The sequence below is a fragment of the Heliangelus exortis genome, chromosome 19 (genome assembly GCF_036169615.1).
Source record: "Heliangelus exortis chromosome 19, bHelExo1.hap1, whole genome shotgun sequence".
Classification (NCBI taxonomy): Eukaryota; Metazoa; Chordata; class Aves; order Apodiformes; family Trochilidae; genus Heliangelus; species Heliangelus exortis.
This window is the reverse complement of record NC_092440.1, coordinates 9,156,570-9,180,451: the sequence shown is the minus strand read 5'-3', so window position 1 is coordinate 9,180,451 and position 23,882 is coordinate 9,156,570. Positions and strand designations below refer to the sequence as shown.

Genomic DNA, 23,882 nt, shown 5'->3' with positions numbered 1-23,882 from the left:
CTATTTTCTGATCCATGTAACACTATCAGAAACACAAAGGTATTAAATCTTTAGCCAATTATAATTGCCACCTTTGCATTCATTTGATCAGATCTGATTTTTAAAAGCAATTAAATAATATACAGAGTTTGTTACAATTCAAATTGAACTATAAAGCAAATAATTCGGTAACAAACATCACTATTTAGCTGTTATCTATTGTGTATGTTCAGTGACACACACCTAGACAAGGAAGCAATTGTGTCATAGAAGATGTTAAGCACACTCCCATATAATGTGTGATCTTCTGAAAATGAATAGCTGTGACTACATTTAATGAAGAAAGCAACATATTGAAAAATACATTGCAAATATTTTACATTTTTTACAAAATGAGGAAGAAGTTCTCAAAAGGAAGCAAAATGCAAAATCTCAGCTGGGAACTCAGATGGAATAGAATCAAAACAGAAGTTATGAGTTACACATATACCTTGCCTTCACGCAGTTTTCTTTCCTGTAGAAAATAAGATGTATATAAACTCACATTTATTGTAATCAACATGAAGCAATGGCTATACTTAGCATATGAAAACACAAGAATCCACAACCACTGGATGAAAGGTATCATAGTAATTTTTTTTTTTTTTTTTTTTTTTTTTGTGGTGTGTATGAGGGGTCATTTTGAAGGCTTGCCACTGAACGATAAATGGTGAAGGGAAATAAGTTGCCAAGCTTTAATTCACCCATGAGGTTGCAATATATTTTCCTGGCGAGGGAGAGAAATCAGGAATGCACCATAATGAACCCAACACAATAAAGTGTGACAGAAAACCCACTGTTGATATAATCTTTGATTATGAGCCAATGAAAATATTCAGTCTTCAAATAGCTTTGAACATGGATTTTATAGAATCTGCCTGACAGCTTATGCTAGACAGTAGGAAGCTCTGACCTTTGCATATATACACATTGTCTCTTTGAGCAGTAAATTTCAGTGAGATATGAGACAATATATGAGAAAATTCCGGATATTTTAGCAGAGAGATATGGTAGAAGTCTCCTTAAAATAAGGAGGAAATTCTGTCATTATTATGAAAGAAAACTCTTCCTCTTTTTTCAAATGCCCAGATTGCAAGGACATGAAACTTCCTAGTTATTAGATAATATTTATTTTTATATTCTAAACTCCAAAGCACATACCATTTTGTAAAATTTCAGATGTAAATCACAGCACAGAATTTCCATGTTATATGGTGAGTTCTCTCACAGCAATGCCAAACACCACACACAGACAGGCAGCCAGGTCCTTATCAATATGCACTTGCTGTACAGTTTCAGAAAAAATGAACAAGAAACAGCAAATTTCATTCCTATTCACTAAAGCAATCAGTTGTGATCAGAAAACGAACATCCACCTGCCAGGTGAAGGCTGTTTAAGGCAGATCAGTGTCCTCTCTTAGTTGCTGCACAACAAGAAAGGAAAATGAAAAATCCATTCGCTTTTGCACCTTTAGAATTAATAGTAAAATCTCACCAACAAAAATGTGGGTTTGATAGCAGGAGTATATTTTCATTTCCTCTTGATAATACACACACACTGTATATGTGTATGTATGCATATGTATTTATTTATATTAAAAATAACATATATACATATATATAAACCAAAAAACTCAAACCATTAAAAAAAAAAAAAAGAAAAAGCCAGCACAAACAGCTGTATAATCGCCCCCTGCTAGAATAGCTGGCAACAAATAATTTGAAGAGATTAAACTAGTCACAGCCAGATTCTAAGACAAAAATGTTTTCTTGTAAACATGAGGTGAAAACAATTATTTCCTACCAGTCTTAACTCCCTTTGAAAGAAAAACATTTTCATCATACACCGCAATAAAACTTATTAAAAACATGGCAAAATGCTTTGAAAAGGGAAAACAACCATCAGTTATTAGTAGATAGACTGCTGGAAATGACCTACCTGTTTTCAGAGGCAGCAGATTTCCTTTGGCAAACAATAACAGCTGGTGCATGTTTCCCAGTATAATCCATGCTCTCTCTGATGTCCCACAAATAGGGTCTGCTGGCTCTTACACTGAAAACGTTGACACCTTTCTTCACCTTTGCCCTGAGAGAAACAAGCAGAGAATTCACCCATTAAATACAAAAAAATTAGCTTCATCTGTTACTTGTTTCTTCATCACTTTCTCATTACTGCCCCACAGAAAATGCTGCTGCTTGTTAGAGTTCAAGAGTATTACGAGGAGAAGAGATGAGAAAATTAATTAATAATTTCTTCAAACTATGGAATTCCATCAAGACAAATCTTATTGAGCTAATGGTAATTACAGCTTTAGTCATAACTAAATTGCAGAGTAGGAATGTTCTGGAGCACACTCCTTGCTCCCCCTCTTTTATCAGCCACACTCTGGGCACCATTAAGTGTATTGAGGTTCTCTTTTGACTAGAAATAATTGTATTGCAGAGGAAAGCATCAATTTTCTCCCCCAAAGCAGCCAGGTTGTTGCTGGGGCTTGTATCTGGGAGTTGGGAGCTGTGAAACACTGTTGGGCCTTGCATTAGAAGGAAAATTTATTCCTCCCCTCCCTGAATGACTCAAAGATGACATTTCATATAATTGCTCCAATGTGTCCACTACATTACTTCATTTTCTTATAATATTGTCGGGCTTAACTGTCCTATCAGCTAAGATCCTAAAAATACTTAGAGATGTCCTTATTCTTCCAAAAGTGAGGTGTTTCTTATAAAGTCTGTTCCCACATACAAGGTTAAACGATTAGGAAAAGTTGCACCAAAAATGTTAGTCATGAAAATTTGACTGGCTCCTACTGCCTCTTGTACGGTGTTGTAATCCCTCATTCTTTCACTGCCTTTCTTGAACTAAATATGTAAATATGTATCTTAAGGCATTACTGATTTAGTCCACAGCTATACAATGTTGGTCAGTTTACTGAGCAGGAGTTTCTGTTGTTGGCAACTTTTTTTGTTTCTGAATGTGTTTACGAAAAGCAAAAGACCATTGTGGTCAAACAGCCTCGAACATGAGCTGTCAAGAAATGAAAGTTTAATTATATTTGCTTATATCTCATACACAAAATCTATTCAGTGTTATGGCAAGTTCTCAATTCTGGGAAAAAAGAACAAAAAGGTATGTGATTTTTTTGTATGAACAGCTGCTGCCATGCAGAGATGCTAATATCAGTAAAACAAGCACCATGAGCTCTGCCTCTGCATGAAATTACTTTTGAAATCTTTGAAGGACAACATCCACACAGATGTTTTCAGAATAAAAAGCCAAAGAATTCCTTAAACTATTTGGGACAAAAAGGGATATATCTCATTTCTTCTACCACTAAATCAAACCCACTCCTTAGCACACCTGGGAGAATTAATACAGGAAGGCTGCTAATTTGTTATGAAGTTCTTCTATTCTAGTTTCACAAAATGCATTTTAAGAATGGTAGTTACTGCTCCCAGACCACAAACATCCCTCAGGACAAGAGATCAATGGTTAAAGAAGAGTGCAGATGGGCAAACCTTTCTTAGGGCACGGCCCTTCAAAGTCAAAGAGGTCTTCTCACCAAGGTGCACAGTCAGTGCTCCCATTTTGCTGCCTTCAGACTTGGGTAGCCTCGTTCCATGCTTCTGCTCCAGACTCAGCTCACCTCCTCCTCTCCTCCAGAGTGAGCTGAGCGTGCATTGGGAAGCTACCCTTTTATTGGTCTCCCAGTCCTGCTCATGCGCAGCCCTAATTGGGCACAGGTGGGCTTAAAACAAGCTGATGCCTCCCACCTCGTCATTAGCAGCACCTGATTGTCTCATTTCACTACAGAAGAGTGGAAATTAAACTGCATTCATAGCATCTTAGAAAATGATAGAAAAAAAACCACAACCAGATAATCTGGATGAAAAATTGTTCAGCATGTGTCTTTAGCTATTCCTACTGACCAGCATCTGCTCCTGCCTTTCTGTGCCACCTCAAGGAAGGACAACTGCTTGGTGTCAACTACCACCAATAACAAAAGAATTATTCCCACTTCACAGGAAAATGAGAGTGTCTCAGATCTTCCCAAGCTAAGCTAGCTATGATGAAGAAATTCCTACCCTTCCAGCTCTCCAGTAGCTGGTTGTGGCTTAAGAGAAGGTGTTGATCTGGAATCTGGGCCACCTGGCTAAGTTTATGGATTTGAGAGGAGAACTGTGGGGATGGACGCACATGGCTACACACATAGCTGCAGCACAGGTCAGCAAATGAAGTGCTCACAGCCAGAGTGCTTGCTGGAGTGCATGCCTGTGGCTGGTTTTATTTTAGAAAGTCACATGTGCCTTGGCCTTGAGCTGGAAGTTTGGCCCCTTGGGTTTGCCATGTGGGTGTAAAAAACCATTGGGATAGGGCATGGTGGGTTTGACTGACCGCTGAGCTCCCACTCTGCACATGCCAATGATTATATTTAAGATTTCTTCATGTCATGGAGTCTCCCTGGGACACATGCAGGAACACTGATCCTGCTGTGAAACATTGGGAAGTCCTGAACAAAGATATTAAGCCCTTGAATTATCCTGGACACCATTTCAGCAAGGGGGCAAGCACAGATGTCCTGGAAACCCAAACAGATGGCAGCCATACATAAAAGCTCCCATTTACCCATGACTGGAGGTTAAGAGCAATTACTGTGCTACAATTACTACTTAAAAACACACAACAGATTATATTGACTATCCAAAAGCTATGTTTTTATAGGTTTTTTTCTAACAAAACTGGTAGGAATCAAGAAAACTGCAGCCTTAGAGCATAACATATTCTACCTTGCTCTGCTGGCACATATGCAAAAGCTTCAGTGCAATTGAGAAAGTTGTGCACGGTCTCAGTACTGCTAAGTAAACAGCCACACACTGAAAACTGATGAAATTTCTCACTTTTATTGGAAAAGCTTTAAAACAGGTTCAAATAAGTGTATGGACAGACAAAATGGATATCATCCTCTTATTTAAATGCCAGACTGATGAGGTAAACCAGAAAAATGGACACAAAACCATTAATGTAAGTTGAATTTTTTATCCTTGACATCCACTTTATCTAATGACAAACTGCCATCCTGCCCTTATTTCTAATGTTTCAAAACAAATGCTTATCCTTGTGCACTCTCTGCAGGGTAATTACAGCCTGTGGTTCAGGATTTTTTTAAAGGAGTTTTTGGTAGGGACTAATTTAGCCATATATTAAAAGCCTCAAAGGCCTAATTTTACAAAAACAATAACACGAAGTGGTTGTTTTCTACAGCAATAGAGTCCAGAAACTTTTTGCAGAATGAGTTCAGCATACTTCTATAATAAGCACAAAATTCTCAATTCCATAATCCTAGGAAATACTTCTCCCTCTAGAATGTCTCAATGCTGTTTTCCCACTGTTGGGGCACTGCAGAACTTATTCACCCAATTTACAAAGGCAGCAGCACTTCACAATTACTGAAGAAGGACCTGGATGAAACAGGGTCAGTAATAACTGAAGGAATGTTATTTGTCTGTGAGAACAAGGTGAGAACACTATGACTTGTGTCAGGGCTCAATTACTTTCTTGCAAATTTGCTTCATTGAACTGCCTGCCTGGCACAGGGCAAGCTGGGTCTTTGACCCTTTAGCTGCTCTTGAGAGTGCTCCTGAGACAGCCTCTCAGTTCAGCCACAGTTCAACCTAAGATTTCTCCACTGCAATTCACAAAAATGTGTCTAACAGAGCTTTTTTATATTTTTTCTCTGAGTTAACTGTCTAACTATAATAGATTGTGTGTTTGCTTGAAACACTCTGGCTGGACAGCAGAAAGTGTCTTGTGCCTATCACTTCACTTTCGACCAGATTCTACTTTGGAAAAGAGGAGAAAAGTCTTGAGCATTTTGATCATGGTTGCTTTTAGCTTGTTGGGTTTTTTTCAGACAGAACCTATTCAACTAAACACTTTCATAGATGTTTCTACAAACTGTTTCTTACGTCTGGATAACTTCTCACAGTGCAGCACATCAGTTAACTGAGACTTGTAAGTAGCTCACCCCTTGCACCAGATCAATCATGGCAAACAAAGCCCTTGGGATTTCTCAGTCCCTGAAAACTCATCAGTGCTGACTGGGTACAAATCAAGGGAAGGAAGACAAAAAACATAGGAAGAACTCCCAGAATCAATACATCACATCTGAAATCAAGGAAATACATTTCTTAAGTGCATAAAGATAGTGATTTCCAATTCTGTCTCATGACTCACTGAACACTGTGTTTGCAGTAGAGTTAAAGGAGACTTCAACTTGACCAATTAAAATCCTGGCAATATTCTCTCATTTATCAAAGTGTCTGTTTTAGCATCTCCCAGTTTTTGCAGTTTACAACCAGTTAGTGCTTAGCTTTCAGCCCATGTCATTACTGCAGGCTGGTAATGGCTGTGAAATTGTTACTTAAGTGTTGTATAAAGTGGAACAGGTGGCTGGTGAAAAATAACAGTATTACAGCATGTGTGCTGCTAAGTGCCATGGTACAATGTCAACAAAGTGTCTGGTTTGAAGTACCACAGGGAAAGGAAAGAAAGAGAAAGAGAGCACACATGCAAATTTACTCTCAAGATGCAGGAGAGATTAAAGACAAAGAGCGTGGAGAAGCTGCAGGTATCCTGCCACAGGCAGGACTCCCCTCTCCATGTTTTATTCCTGACAATGTCACTCATGCAGCATACAAGTATCACACATCCCTCCATTCCAAAACACAGTGCAAATAATCAGGGAATCGAACCCCAAAACAGCTCTAAATAAAGATATTTTAGACCCATGACATTGACTCTAGTTTTCTATTACCGTGAGTGCTCAGGGCAAAGATCTGTGGGAACCTTTCATGCTCTTCTTTTTTTATTCCTTTGATGTTGAAAGAAAAGAGAGCCTGTTAACACAGGTGCTGCCACTGGTTATTATCTTGCTACCAATGAGGACTAGAAGGTGGCAGATAAACTGTGTGCAGAGGGGGTACAATTTTGAGGGCTCGTAGCAAACATGGGCTCTGAATATGCCTTGTCACTGTACCTCTCCGAAGCACTCCAGAAATAACTGGAGGGGATTTCTCTTTCTATCTTTAGCTCTTTTTCCTGCTCAGAGCCTAATCTTAACCCAGCTATAAAGACAGAACAAAGCAGTGTGCAGCTGTATAGGACAGCAATATTCACTTTAATATTCACCACATTTGGCCTGTGACACCAGTAATAGTTCTGGGAGGGGCTTTTTGCCCTGCCAGTCCATTTGAAAGCAATCAGCTTGAGAATCAGGTAGTATGGGAATGGATGCTACCATGCGATCTAAAATCTAGACAGCAGTTTTCAAAAGCCTAAGTTTGGGAATTATTCAAACTTCCGGGTAGCTGTCATGCTGGGAAGTCAGTAAAAGCAGAATAATCACTGTCTCAAAAGCTAACACTCTAGTACAGTAAATGCTGTCATCCTCTGCAGTATCTGAGGTCATTCTGTTCCTGCATGTTGCATAAATGAGAATGTTGATAACTGAACACTTCAGTCTGACATTTACATAGTGGTTTTACCTTCTGCAAACACCTTCATCCACTCCACAGAACAAAGAGGACTGGTTGGAACTTATGTTCCTGGCATTCCCACTTCTAATTTTGTGCTCAACATTGTGGTGATGCTAAGTTTATACACTTTTAGGCCCTAGTCTTATTTTGCCTCACTTTGCAGTTTCATTGCTTTTTGTGACTGAAACCCACATAGGACAGAACTTGAGCCTGAAAGAGATTCATCTCTTTGAACATCAGTCAAAAATAAAATGTCTGTCATTGAGAAAAGAGGCAGAACCCAGTCTGCTTTTGTTAGACTTAAGGCTTATTTGCAGTGATTAAACCAAGTGTACAAATTAAAACAAGTGTACAAAGGCTTCCTGGATTTTTATCTGTCACCAGCCTCTGAAGAAATAAAGACCATAAAAAAATAAACTTTTCTCTATCAGGATAAAGTCTTCATAGTTGAAACTCTTTCAGTGGAAGAAAGTGTATTTGAGAAGGGCCTGTTTAAACAATCTCTTTTGGAATGGGCTAAACAAAGTTGCAGCTCAGTGCAACAGAATGAGTGACGTATCACTAAAATTAGGTCATATAGTAAGACATTTCATATTAACATCTCAATGTCTGGCTTCTAATTTCATCATCAATTTTGGCATAGCTCATACAAGGTAGGATTTGGATGCCAGGATTTAATGTATGTAGCTGGTTTTTGTAAAGCTTTTTCTAGTTTTGTTTTCCCCGCTGATTATTTCATGTACCAACCAGTGTTGTCAATTTTTTTTCAGAGAAGATACCTCAAAGTTTCTTCAGATTACACTAATAGTTTCAGTGATTGAAAATCCACAGCAGAAGAGAATCGGGAGTCCCTGAGATACTGATGGAGTTAGAATAATTTATGGAGAGCAGTCTAGCACAACATAAGCTATTTAAAGCTGTATAATATACCCACAAACTCTTATTAAGGTCTGTGGTTTTCAGCCCTGTGAGACAAACCAGTTATCATTATGCATCACCATGAAAGCAGATTAAAATTAAATCAATCTGTTTATCTACGGGTTAGCAATGCAGTTTTTCCAAAGCATAAAATGTTCTCCATCTATTTAACATTTCAGGAGGAAAAAACATTCCACCCAGACACTAAACCACCCTCATTCAAATGGAGATATTACAAAAAATAAAGCCCAGGTGGATTTATAACAAAATTTAATTAGTGAAAGGGCAGAAGACCTATTTAGGCTTCAAAAGCTGATCTGTGCATACCAGGAGTTAAATAAAATAGATCTCTTTGTAATACATGCCTCTTGAACTTGACAAAATTGCCTGTTGTGCTTAGAGTTTGTGTGCACACAGTTGTGAGTGTCTGTGTGTATATGTATGCACACACATGCACACACTGGACACACAAACTTAGATTTTATTTCTGTGGCTTTAAAAAAGAAAGTCCTTATTAAAATATGTTTTGCAAGATATAAAATGCACAAATCTCCAGAGAATGAAAGCAGAGAAAGCATAGAAATCAATTTAAAGCAGAAAAAAATTGATTTTGTAGCTCTGACCTCTACTCACTGACTAAACAAGCCATGAGAGGGCCCAATCCTCAGTGGGAACCAGAAACCTTCTGTGAACACCAGAACTGAATCTTTTTTGTTCTAGAAAGACCCTGAACTAGAGCTCAGATAGCAAATCTTAGGAGTTATGTCAGCAATAACAACAGCACTGTGCCTCTGCAGAGACCCCAGCAGCAGTCATCTTGGGACTCCAAACATGAAGAAAAAGTGAGGAAAAGGTTTTTTAGAAACCTACTGTCTGTGTCAGCCAGCAGTATGGCTGGTGCACCCTTCTGCTAATTTCATCTTGTGAACTGCACGTGGTGGCAAATGATGGCACAGCAGTGAAAAAGCAGAAATAAGCAGCATTGCAATCTGAAGTGGCACTACAGAAATGCTTGCTACTAGCAGGCAAAATCTCAGTAATATGATAGAACACCAGTTACAACCAGCACCATAACTACTAGTGGTGTTCTAAGAAGGTATTATTGCTTTCAGGGACACACTGGTGCTCCTGCCCATAGCCACATCTCAATACGAAATATGAAACAAGCAGAGAGAGATTTAAGAGGAGATTCTGTCTTAAGCCTGATACTTAAAGATCCAGGTGAGGAAGTGATCCATGGTCCCTCTGTTACCCCAAACTACTCAGAAAATATAGTGCTGTAACATAACACTGAGTGTCACCTCTCCCAGAGTATGTCACTTCCTCCTAGAGATATGGGTAATTGGGCAATAATGAACAACAATACTAAAAACCCAAAACAATTATGTATTCAAGGGTGTGAAGGAAGATATTTGTTTACAGAAATGAAAGACAAAGATAAATAGTCCTGCTTGCTGATTCAAAGCAATTGGGAGCCCTATGGATAGTGTGCAAATACTGTTTCTAAAATAAACGCAGAAGTATGATGTAGGGTCTGAAATATATTTTCCTAAACTGCTTGTAAAAAGAAAACAATGAAATTCATCCTTCCCCAGCCAAGCATCAGCAAAGCTTCTAACAGCACAGTCTATACAACCAATATTTTTTTCAATTTTACTTAGATATAAGAAAGGATAGAAGACACAAAGCACAGTACTTGGGACTCTGTGCAGTCAAAAAAAGTGCCATTTGTCCCATACACAGGGGGAAAAAATGGTAGGAAACAGCTCCCATACCACAATAAGCACATGAGTGAAGCTGGCTGTAAGCAACCCCCTGAGAACTATTTAGAGCCCAAGGTAAGTGTGATGAAGGAGTACCCATTTATCCATTGCAGGTGAATGGAGCAAAACAGAGCACAGCACAATGAAACAATTTTAAGTGCACATTTATATGTGTGTTTATGTATGTGTACATTTTTATGTTGGGGGTGCAAGTACGAAGTGGAGTAATCCTTCTGGATTCCCTTAAATTGGCTGAGAACATTGGGAGAAGAGTGATAAGAGAAGGCTGATGGATGATGAGCCTTCCAAAACAAATAGTTGCAGGTATATTCTCCCCATATTTAACAAGAATCAGTAGGGTTGGCAAGACCATTTCCAAAGAAATCTTTATCTGCAAAGCAGCATCTGATGCAGGACCTCTTTGTACTGAAGTCATGTTACAAGACACAATTTTTGAGGGATGAAGATACTACTTCAGAGCTATGGCTTGGCTCATCACCTTTTTACAAGACTTGAATGGAGAGATGCTGCTAGCAATCAAAACTACAAGACTTTGTAGTTTTGACTTTTTTTGACTTATCAAGTAGAATTATGCAGCAGATCAACAACCACTGCCTAAACTCCCTTCAATTTGACTACTAACTCCCTGATGTTCAGTGAAAATGAGTGCACACCTTAAAGCAAATGTTACAAGGCTGAGGCTAAAATGCTTTATCAATCACAATAATTTCATAGACGCAGATAGCACATTTATCTCAAAAGAAACTCCAAACGTGTTCCTGTCCTCTCCTGGAGAGACTGAACTGCACAAATGCCTGCAAGCCTAAGACTCCTCTCAGTGAGGGCTCACCTCCTGCAGCCCCAATGCTTGACACTGAATCTGTCCTTTCTGTTTAGAGTGACACTTTGAAATTCATGGTGAAAGTTTTAATGCTTGCAGGTGACCTAAAAAAGGTTCTTTATTAGAAAGTTTGAAATAAACTTGATAAACCGGCCAGTTCTGAGGTATTTCCAAATCACATCCAACTGCAAGATGAAACAGCAATATCACTGAGCAACAAAAGAGAAGATTATCTCAACAGTGCTAATGAAAACTGATCAGTGAAAATGAGTGAGCTCTGTTCCCAAGCAACTTTTCACAGCTGCAGATAAAGTAATTTTCTGGACATCACAGAAATTATGAATACTTAGTTCTCCTGTGCAGGAATTCTCATCCACTGCCTATATGCAATTCCCTCTAGGAGGTAACACCAGAGTAATTTACAGCCACCTGTACCATTACATTATCTTGTCCAGAATCTTTTTAAATGACCCAGGGATCAATATATGTTGTGTTTCTCCTTCATTCAATGATGTGTGTGTCAAATATTCAAAGAATAGCATCAAAGAGAGAGAAGAAAACAGCACGTAACAATCTTTGATTTGGGTTGAAAGGGACCTTTAGGGATCAGCTAGTTCCAGTCCCTCTGTATAGTCATCAGCACCTCCCACTAGACCAGGTTGCTTAAAGCCCCATCCAACCTGGCCTTGAATACCTTCCAGGGACGGATTCCCTGGGAAACCTTTTCATAAAGCTGCTTCTCCACTTGTGAGAACAATTCCACTGATTCCTAGTGACATTAGTCAAGGTTTACAGAACCAGGTCTACAGTAAATAAAATGTAAAGTAAATGTATAAATAAAATGTTCAGATTCTTTAATGGAGAATAAAGCCTGCACTGCTCCAAAGCGTTGCTCTTGGCATAAAATACATATTCACTAGGAAAGTCAAAGAGAAATTTTTGTTATATACATAAAAACTCAAGCTGAACACTATAGTTCTATCATCTGCACGAGTGGCTACAAAAGCAACATTTGCTAAGTAATAGCAAGAATTTCTGCTGCAGGCAAACCCTAGCAGCTCAGTGAAGCCACTGATGCAGAAAGGAGTTCAATTAATACAAAAATGACACTGCCCAAAATTATTGCATCCTTAATGTAGGGTATACACAACATTGTCTGAATCCAGCTGCAACACTTAACCCCAGTGCACGTTATGGTTATGAATTTAAAGATGCAAGAGCCACAGAAGGGGGCTTGCCTGATCCAAGCAAGGAGAAACAGAGATCACTTGGAATTTCTCAAACACCTCCCTGTCAATTGCTCTCCTAGACAGAACTCTATTTTGCAGGAACACAAAGGCAGCTGGTAATCATCTCACATATAAATCCTGAAAAACTAATAATTGCACTTCCTCTCAGCTTCAAGTTTCATGCATTTCTTTGGGCTTTTATTTTTTATTTGTATTTTAATATAAGAATAATGAGAAGGAGTTAGAGATTTCTCATCACAGCATAGAAGTGTTCAAACAATCCTACTGTGGAATTCCAATGTGTAAGAACTCCCTCGTGGGCACTTATCAGTGCTCAAAATTAAACATACTGGAACAGAATATGGGAGTTTAGAATATGGACTGAGCAAGAATTATACTGCCTATACATTTTTTTTCCTATATTAAAACTTTGTAGTTTTAGACATCAGGTTTAATGTGTCAATTTTTGGAAGCAGATTGCTCTTTTGAAAATAGAGGTTTTTAAATGTTTTAGTGAGCTGACATATAGAAAACTTACTTATGGCAAAGACTGACATTCTTTAATTCTGCAGCAACAGCCTAGTAGCAATCAGACAAATTTTAACACTAAATCATTTGCCACTTTTTAAAATTCTGTAGAAAGAAGTAACCCACAGGCAATTGTTTCTGAAAGTAAAGGTATCTCTGTCTATCAGCTGGGAGGATGAAACCTGCTAAGAAATACAAACTGTTTTATCATGCAACAAAAGCATCAACACAATGGATAAAATGGGGAGGTGATAAAGCACTGAAAGCGATGGAATACATGGAGGCTGAAGAAATCATGATGGAGAAGAAAAATTGCAGAAAGGGAGTCCAAAGAAAATAACTTAAACCACACATTTATCAGACATCAACTTTCCCTCATTCTTTAAATGACAAGAAATGTGAGCTATAGTTTCAGGAATCCCCAGGATCCTGTTAGGCAGTAAGGATTTTACAACACAACTCAACACTTCCATTCAGTATGGGAAACACATAGTTTTGGTAAGAAGGAAATGAATCTGCCCAGGGATTAAGGCAGTGCTCAGACCCAATAAAACCCCAGTGACTGCTTAGCTTCACCTCTGACCAGTTAGCTCCTCTGCCAAGTGAATGTGGACTCAAACCTGTCTGGGGAGCTTTGGCAGTTTTGAAAGACTTGTGGTCAAAATTGGTATTCAAAATTTTGAATTTTCAGCTACATGCAGGAGTCTTCTCCTGACTGTGCATTGAACCAAACCCAGGCCATACAACTCTCCTCTCCTAGCTTTGGTCTGGATAAGAGCTGCATCCCACTCCAGGTACCGGTCTGATCAGACCTCAGGGAGCACTTGCCAGCAGTTTAATCGCATCTAGTGCTGGTGCAGACGTGGCACCCAGACTCAAGCCACTTGCCTTTCTGGTGTGGGGCTCCTGCAATCCTCAAGCACCCTGAGACACTGCAGCATGCCTGTTGAAGCTAGAGCAGACCCAGCAGTGCAAGAGGAGGGCTTGCTTTTAGATCAAGGCATGTCCAGGCAATTGGTGAAAAGTGAAGTCACAGACACCACTCCTACGTAGCTTTTTTTTTTTTTTTAAATGAATTTAAGGCAGGGGAAAAGCACATGTCTGTTTCATAAAGAACATTTTTCCAGCTGTAGCTGCAATTTCACAAAACGTGCTATCATCTTTAAAATCACACTGGTTTATTCCCATATTTCAGAGGTAAAGAATGAATCAATAAACATGGCAATGAAGAATTCAGCCCACAGTTCACTCAACTGCATTGAAATTAGCACTTCACGAGCTATTTTGCACACAGATTCTTTACACAGAAAGTTTTCTTTGAAGCCCTATTTCAAGTCCACCATAAAGGTAGCACTGTGTGCATCACACTCTCCTGTATATTCCTTTGAAAAAGTGCCTTGCAACTCGAGGCAGTTTTTAGAGAGGGTAATTAAACAACAGCCCCTGCCACCTCTGGTCCTACTGTGACAATCCTGGTGATGACATGACACACATGCTGCAAGCAAAGAGCACAACCAAAACCTGAAAACAACCAGGCGTGGCAAAAGATCAGGAGGAGGGAGCAATAACTGTTCTGTGTATTTAAATCTATTCCCAGTGTGCTATAGTGGGGTGCACAGAAAGTGCCCTAAGACTGGGGACTCTAAGAGAGCTAAGCAGAGTTGCAGAAGGTCATTGTGGGGCTGGGGAAACAAAGATAATGTAGGAGAGACTGCTGTAAAATGAAAAAAATCTCTTCTCTCTTTAGCTCCAAAGGTTGTCTTTCTCAGTCAGGAAATATGGAGTGAAAACAGCCAGTAAGATACTTTTTAATAAAATGTTTTTTCCTGTTGGCTCCAGTGCTAGCTACTGATAACCAGTTGATTTTAAAATAAATAAATATTTAAAATCTCTATTTTTCAATTGATGTGTTGCTTTCAGAGGAGAAAAAAAAATACATATATTTAAATAAAAAAATGCCAAGGGTAAATATGGTAGTAATTTAAGTCACAAACCTGTTGTATCATGAGGATTACAGTCCATTAGGATAACATTCATGGCAAAGCTTTTAATTCAGCTATAGCTCAACAAAAACCTCTGACTGTCTTTTAGGAATTACTATGTAACAATATCGTAAAAATCATCAGGATGTCCTAGCAGTGAGAGTTTGGGGAAAGGCAGCACATATCCTCCAACACACATGTAACATGTCCTACTTGTCCTGCTCTTACCCCGTGGCATGGGAAATCTGAGTGGCCTCCTTTGGATAGGCAGATACAGAGCACAAAGCCCTGCAACCTCATCTATGTTTGGAAAGTTCCTCCCTCAACTGGTGAAAACAGATGTTGGTAGAAGCTGGAACAGCAGCTGCCATGGGCAAACCAAGTCCTTCATGCAAGATCTGGCACAAGGCACAATTCTGTGTAGAGAAGAGGCAAACACATCTGGGTACAAGGGGCAATAAATCAGCACTAAGGTTTTGTTAAATACAGAAATTTTCCTCTTCCGAAAATATCAGCCCAGAATTGAAGGGATTGACTGCTAGAGAAGATTGACTAAAAATGGTACACACTAAAAACAAAATAAATTAATCTGACAAGCTCTTCTGAAGGCAAGTTTGAAGACCTTCCCTCTAGGAGACTGCTTCTGACAGAACTATCACTATACATATTTATGTGCTGCAACAGTGTAGGGCAGTACACTAATTAACTTGCACTCCACCTGCTCAAAAAAAAACAACCCACACCACTCTGAAGGGAAGAAAAGCCTCAAACAGCACTGGTAGTGCTGTTAGCAAATCCTACTTGTATTAGCAGGTAGGCAATATCTCTGATATATACAGACTGAAATATCTAATGTCAAATGTTCATTAAGTTTGCCCTTGAAGTAGAGCAAAGTTAGATGGAAATCCAGAAACTGGGTCAGTCAGCATGGTACTGCGTATCAGAGCAACTATCATATTTGGTTGTGCATTGACTGATGAGTGCCACAACTCTGTCTTGAGATGTGCTCTGCTCTGTGTAAGAGATTAATTAAAACAGAGGCTAGATGCTACTGATACTGGTGATGTAGGAAAAGGCTTATCTGGTAAAAAACAAAGATGCCTAATTGCAACATTAGATAAAACAAAATCATAGCAAAAGGTAATGTAAATGTCCAATTTAAATAAGTTTTTAGTGCATTATTTCAATAATTCACTCTGTTCTTCCCAACCTAAAAAGAAAACATGAAATTTGAAAGAAAAGAAAACATGTTATTTGCAATACATACTCAAACTAGTGACAATGCAGCAATATGGTAGATTCACATTTTCAGATGTTCATTAATTTCCCAACACTTCTGAGGTTACTTATTTACTCCATGATAGACCAGAATATTTTTAGCTCTGAATAATTGGACTTGAGCAAACAAGAGAGACAAGAAAAAAAAAATTAACAATGCAGAATTTCCTGGATTTTACTTGTACTTAGAGACTGAGGACATGCACTCTATGTGGATTTTAGAAAGCTCTTCTGCATCCCTTCTGCTATGTATATGTAAATTGACAGCTCTCATCTGCAATGTCTGATTTGAATGAAATTAGATCTCAGTTCAGAATTAATTCTATTCTATTAATTCTAAGCTATTGGAAATGTTCCTCTTACACGTTTTGTGTTCTGTGAAGTCACTTTGAAAGCAAAGAAGCTACAAGTCCCATCAGGATCTTTTAATTCCAAAGATTAAAAGTAAACTTTCATCAAGCCACTAGTAATAGAAAGAAAACTCATTGACCTTAGGTGGGTGTTTAAGAGCTCGGTGGCCTTCCTTGACTCACACACTGGCTCTGCAGCTGGAACCATTTTAACTCCCAGGCATGACAGGCATGTTTTTAATGACATCATAGCAGAAAATTTCCTCTCACTTGGAACAGAAGGAGAGAAAATGATATCTTGCTGCTGTCCTCAGCAAGCCACGTTCCTATAATATGTCCCTATAACAATACTATCTTCCTTACTTTTTGGAGAGAAACAGAGAAACTGGGACCACTTCACCACATTCCATGGTATGGTAAGTAAGTGACCATTACAGTCATAAAGCAGGGTGCCATCAGGGCTCTAGAGAGAAGGACACTTCTGCACTGCTCATCTGTTCTGTGCAAAGTGTTAGAGCACATTTGGGTGAGGCCATACACCAGAAATAAAGACACTGGTTACTAGCAGGTCTCTTCTCCAGTCACACACTTGATACAATAAAAGTAAAGGCAGTAAAGTTGGAACATAGAGTTCTGGTGATCCAAACCCAGAAATGATATTTTTTTCAAAAGATGATACAAACTTGCTGATCTTCTCAAAATCCAGTCTTGTCTTCCACAGAAATCTACTCCAGAATATGATACCCAGGATGAACGTTCCCACTTGCAAGCACATCTAATTCAGCTTCTTGTGAATAATAGCACAGAACAACACAAATTAGATGGAATCCCTGAATCCATGATGTTTATTCAGTTTTATACCAACCCTCAAGTTCTGAAACACATCCTTGTAGTTTTAATCAGAGATTACCTAAATCCCATTTCCCTAAACACAGAACACTACTGTTTGTGTGTGTTCTTGTCTTAGAAATTGAAAGCCTTATTCTCACTTTTATCCCTAAGGAGCTCCTCTATACCATCCTCATTTCATGTTCATGATTTAATATCTCTCTTATCTTGTCTTTTCCTTTTATTTACCAAATAAAAATATGATATTTGCGTATAATCAAGGAAACTCCCAACTCATTGATTTCTTTCAGGCTTTCTTAGAAATCCCTTCAGAATCCTTGGCTGTTGCCATTCTTAAACTGGATCTGCTTCAAAATTCTTGTAGTTTGCAATGAGAAAGCAGCTCCAACTCAGGAGTGAAGAATTGTAAAGCAGACATTTCTATTGCTAGAAAACTGCCCATTGATTTCAGTGGCCACTGCAGATAGCTCAGGTTCATTGCATACAAGTTTATTTTAAGACATCAATGAAACAGCCATATATTTCAAAGCTGTATTATATCACTAGGCTTTGCTCAGTAAGATGCTTGGAAACCAAAGGGTGTAATATACATATTTGCTCCTGTTCTGCACAATAATGTATTATGTCTGTTTCTCATTTCAAGATTCCTAGACAGGTAGTTAAAAATATGTGAAATGATTTATTCAAGGTCTGGAACACTTGCAGCATCCAGAATATAATTCAAAATAAACCACGTAGCTTCCAGAAAATACTTCATTTTCACTAGGACTTTTGAGACATCTATAAAACTTCTGAACAAGCTTAATAAATCTTCTCAAAAAACAGATGTGTATAATTGAGCTTATAAACTCCCCCTGGAAACAGGAGGCACGATTCATTTTTTAAACCCTAAGAGGTACCACATCTATTAGGTTTCCTAAGGTACTAAGATTTAAAAAAATTCACTCCCCTAAGTAAAAAAATTTCACTCTGCCAAACTCCTTTTACACTGTCTGCTCACCTACTAAACACACAGAATCTGTCATTTCTGCAGTTCCCTTTTGAAGAAAACATTTCTTGCAATTTTGTATCATCAGAGCTACAAGATGTTTTCAAGGCCTTTGTATTCAAAGAAAATGTTCACAGCCTGTCTCCAGTTGGCATTCCAGAGAAAAGAACTTATTCCAGTGCTCTTGACCAATCTTTCTTGCATTGTTACCAGCCCTTTAAAGATTGGGCTTTACCCTGTAGTTACTAATTACTGCTTAGTAAAGATAAGTACAATTTGTGACGATGCAAGGCAGCAATTTACCTAAGATAAAAAGAAGAGGGCACTTAGGACACACAAAGGAATGTAGAAGATATGGCAGTACATATATTATGAATAAGCATATTATTATCTTAAAATTGTCACTTCACTAAATTATTCTTTCCCATTATAAACCTATTTCTAAATTCCCTATCACCAAAATAGAGGAACTCTAGTTTTGAGGTCATCTTGAAAATGTATTTATTAATACCACAATATAAACAACATCTATGTAAGACTAATTTTAGTTCTGTCTTCTGTAGAAGCGTTTTGGGTTTTCAAGGGTATCTGATTTGTACTTTCTTTTTGTTACTGCAATTAATTTGATCAGCTTGACCCCCATCTATTCAGATTTGGTAGAGGTCTATACTGCAGTAGCCCCCAGACTGTAATTATAAATAAGAGCAATTGTTAACATTTTGCAGGTTCATAGGTTCCCCTCAGAGCAGACTACCTATTCATGTGTTTTTTCTAAATTATTTTTGAGGTCTTTGAAAATATTTCCCATTTTAAAAAGATATATTGAGGTCTTGAAAAGCACAGTGTATCCAGTTTCTCACTGAATGAGCTCCAACAAATTCTGGCTCTATAAAAAACAGAGTAATGAGGCTTAGAGCTATGCAACCCTTTGCCAATAATATTCAAAACCAGAAACCATCCACACAAACACCCACTCCCAGCTATGCAGTTTCCACTCTAAGATGTCCCTTTTCCATCATACAAACTCAGAAGCTACTAAACACCCTGGGAACACAGCACCATTAGCAATCAACAGAATCCAGGCTACAAAGTCACAAAGGTGCCAGAAAGCACTCTGAAAGCATTACCTACAAATTAAGAAGAAGAAAGAAAACCCCAAGCCCATAATCTAAAAAAAAATGCACTGAGGCAACAAGCCCAAGTCATATCCCTTTCTAAGTCCAGCTGCAGTCTTCCCTAATGACTTTTACTTGTAAAGCATGTGTAAGTAACTGGAACAGAGTGAGCTCTCATTTTCTACCTTGGTGCAACACCATTTTTCTCCTCCTGAGACTGTATTAAGATTTGAGATAATCAGTTCTTTTGGCTTAATAACTGGGACTATGAGCCTCAAGTATTTCACAATTCTGAAAATTAAGTCTATGTTATTAGGATAGGAACTTGGATACAGATTGTCTTTTCTCACTGTTTATATCTTTTTTTTTTTTTTTTTTTACTTCAAACAATCTTTGCCTATGAACCACAAAGATTTAGTGGTAACTGGATGAGTTTCATATGGCAGCTGGCCAGGTTTTAATTCCCCCAATCAGCTGATACCATATTTTTCAAAGACTAAATCATTGTACCACAGGAGCACTGTACTCAGCCTCTGTTTTTATGCTGACTAAGCCAAAGAGAAGCTCAACATTTGAACAACTTGCTTCTGTTTCATCCTATAAAATATTGATTGGCAATAAGAGGAAAAAAGAGACAGTATACTACAAGGTACATGAAACAATTTTCTGTAAATCTCAAAACCTTTAAGCTATAATAGTTGTGAAGCAAAGGTAATGCATCTCTAAAGGATTTGGAATGCTGCCTCCTCTACTCTATCACTGGACAAATCCAAACCTAAATTGCTGTTCTCTTAATACTCCCAGGATGAGTGACCCAGCCAAGTTTACAATAGTAATAAAGAACAGACTTTCAAACTGAGTGTGGAGTGATGTATACAGCAAAGTGAAAAATAAACATGCTAAAGCTGCTACATAATTCTATCAAGCATATGGCTAAGTTATGATTTTATTTAGAGAACAGATTGTAAGAGTGAAGTGATGACAGATGAGGGTACCTTGGTCAGTCATAAATAAGAGTATTCTAATAGGAGCTGGGCTTGTTACTGATCATATGCTGCCACACAGATTTAGGGAGATCTAAGCATTTGAATGTACAGCTTCTTAAATATATTTTGCAGCTCAGTTTCATCTTTAGGTTGCTCAGCTGAGAAATCCATGAGCATTCCTTCACTTTACTCTTTAGAGAGTGAGAAGGGAGTTACATTTATGGACTCAATTAAACACCCTGGTTCCTTGCAAAAGGTAGAGTTACTCCCTAGCACTGAGTGCTCTGACTAAGCCAGACAAAAGGAAACACTAAAGGCAATCTACAATCCTTTTTCTGAACAGGTTGTTCTACAGAATCATAGAATGCTTTGGGTTGGAATGGACCTTACAGACCACCTTATTTCCAATGACCCTGCATGGTCTGGGACACCTCCCACTAGCTCAGGCTGGTGGTCAAAGCTTCTTACTTCAATAGGACCTCATTAATTATATCAGAACTTGGAGACCTGGAACCACTTTCAAGCTCCTTTTTTGTGCTCTCCAGTTTCTTCTGAGGCAAGATCTGGGTACTTACTGGCTCACTGTGACTGCTTCTGCAGAAAAGTTTTTGACTGGGAAGGAAACCACAGCATGTTCCAGCCAGGATCCCAAACATGTAGTGACACACTCCTGACACAGAATTAGGTACAGTTTATGCTGTCAGTCCTTTACATACAGAGATAGGACCCAGCTGGCAGGAGAGATACATGCAGAACCCCCAGTTCAACACCCCTTTTGCTGGGTAACTGCTCCAGCAACTCCAGTATTTTTCTGACAGTGGGAGGGGATAGTACCACCATGACTTCTGGTGACTGAACACACAGCTTGTGTCTACTGAACTTTGTGCTGAAAACAGCTTTGTCAAAGTCTTATTTCTTCCATTCAGAAGAAATCATCTACCCAAGGACTAATCAGTGTTTACAGTTCAGAAGATGTGAAAAAAAACTTTGTCAGGTGCCAAAGTAACTTCATATTTTTAAAGTAGGCAATGATTAACTTTCTGTTAGCTACAATGTTAAATAAGGGGCTTTTAGATTTCTACCTAAATATCTATACTCAGGTATTTGAGACCCAGACAATTCCTCTGTTCAGGACTGCTTTGTCTGTGCTTCCTGTAACACAACTTATGTAGAAATATTGATGTATGACTTTGAAGGGAAATTAAAATTCCACTATCAGAGTATATAAGCCAAGACAACATATAAAAACTCCTGATGGTATCTTTTTAACAGCAAAAAGACACAAGTAAAAATTAATACTCTGCACCACCCTCCTGCAGAGCAAAGAAACAATGAGATGATGCCCCAAACACCTCCTCACTCTCCCCTGCAGCAGTTATTACACAACCATCAGTAAGTGCCTGCCACAGCCAGGCACTGCTGGGCCTGACACATGTGCCCTCCCCTCTAATGCTCCATGGGAATTTCATTCATTTCCAGGGTTCAAATTGAATTGACATCTGTGACTTTTCTTTTGTATTTTCAAAGCTAGAAAGGAATTTCACACCTCTTAGAATGTCACTCAGCCCCAGGTAGCACATTGCAGTCCACCAAAATGTCTGGAAAAGCAAATTATAACCTTCATTTTCCTACAACCCTAACGTGTGTAGCCTCAAGGTGAGGAAGTCTTACTTGAAAATAGTAGCACCGATGTTCTGGCACCCAATAGTCTTATCATTAAAACTGTGAGCACCTGAAGATGTAAACAGGTCTCAAAGGAAATTGATTCACAATTATTCTGGAGAATTGTCTATTAAATTGCTTTGGAATATCATGTACAGTCCTAATTATGCTAGATTATGTGTCCAGGCGAAGACAGGTGGCAGAAGAAAACTTTGCAGTAAACAGACTGCTTGGGGAATACACCAAACCACAATTTGTGCAACTGAGAAGCTACAGCTCAGTGTTGAAAACAGATGAAGTGCCAGTGCTGTAGCAGCAAGGCATCTCTCAAAACTCATTCTGATACCACCGCAGCATCAACACTGGTCTTCCAGCAGTCACAGACATTGAAAGCTGTGACTCAGGTTTCAGCCAAGCCTGTCAGATTCTCTTGCCAGTGGAAGCCCCAGTGCTTTTCAGTTGGTGGAGAGCTCCATCCTTCTTGCTCTAGTCTGCCAGGCTTGATACTAACACATTCACCATCCATACTTAGAACAAGGTTGTTTGTTGGGTTTTTTTGTTTGTTTTTTTTTTTTTTTAAAAAACCCAGAGTTATGAAGTTCAGGGTGGGAAAGGACCCAGCTACACCCCAGTGTAAGACTTGCTGAGGTTTCACCACAAACCTAGACCAATGCACCCCAAGGCACATGGCTACTTTTGGAAGAAGTCTGCTCTTGGACTGGGACTTCATCTCTAAGCCCCACCTTCTGCATATTTTATGATTCTACACTTGCTAGCAGGTACATAACTCTGAGAAAGCAGTTCAGCAGCTCACTATTCAAACTCAACTTTGGAAGAAAAAATTCAGTTGATGACAGCAGCTTACCAGGTCACATCCAACCTCTATTGACTGAAATGTTTTGGGCCATGGAAGAAAAAACAAAATATCAAAAATGGTGGCACTGCAGTGACACTCTTAATGAAAGCATTTTATGAAGTATAAAATAGTTTATTTTTGTCATCTCAGTCTCAAAATGCTACATTTAATTGTTCCAAATGGCTTTAACATCAGTATTGTCTAGTGCAGTTAGGGAACCTGACCACTCTCTTCTGGTTTTCCTATTTGCTCTTGCTGTTCTCCTTTTATCATCATTATCAAATTAGACATTAATAAAGCTTTCTGAATTACTTTTCTTATTTTACATGCTGCTTCTTTTGTGTATAAGCTCGAGGACTTGTGAGGGTCAGAAACAGATGGCTGAATCATTTCGGTACCAAACAAAGTGCTGGCTTTATGCTCTTTCAACATTTTTGCCTGTGTAGCACATATTAAAAGCCTGTCATTGCTGCTACACAGGCTGGATCACAGGTGGATCAGATGCTAAATTTCAGTTATTAACAGGGTTATGTTTCCAAAGCAACATATTCTAATTGGTATTTGCAGAGTACTGAAAATGGCCAAATACATTGCATTCTTTTGCTTGGTTCCACTGTAAAGAGCAGGAGAAGCTACAGAGAAATCTGCCACTGGCCCACACTAAGATGCCTCAGCATGTGGTACCTATTACTGAAAACAATTATATAAGAGAGCAGACAAACAACTGGTAATTACCAGGCTTTACATGCCCATTAGGTTAAGTATTCTTGAAAGTATATTCATCTGGCATTACATTTGCATTCCCACAGCAGATGAGAGAAAGTGGATATTAAATCTATTGGTTCCCTTAGAGGGCAAACAGAGCAAAAGGGTCTATTAAATCACAAAAGGAGAAAAAAAAAAATTCCTCAACTATTCCCCACGTATTGGCTGACCTACCTTTAAAACCTGCTACTGTGTTTAAAATACCAAACAAGAAGGGTGTA

The 23,882-nt window shown here is 38.6% G+C and overlaps 1 protein-coding gene across 1 annotated transcript in view; it reads right to left on the bottom strand.

The window, feature by feature from the left end:
• The window catches only part of TMEM132D (transmembrane protein 132D), a 220,228-nt gene that overhangs the window by 137,107 nt on the left and 59,239 nt on the right, over positions 1-23,882 (bottom strand). Inside the window, exon 3 of the mRNA XM_071763088.1 lies at positions 1,958-2,104. Coding sequence (XP_071619189.1) covers positions 1,958-2,104 — 147 coding nt within the window. The remainder of the gene's footprint in view (positions 1-1,957; positions 2,105-23,882) is intronic.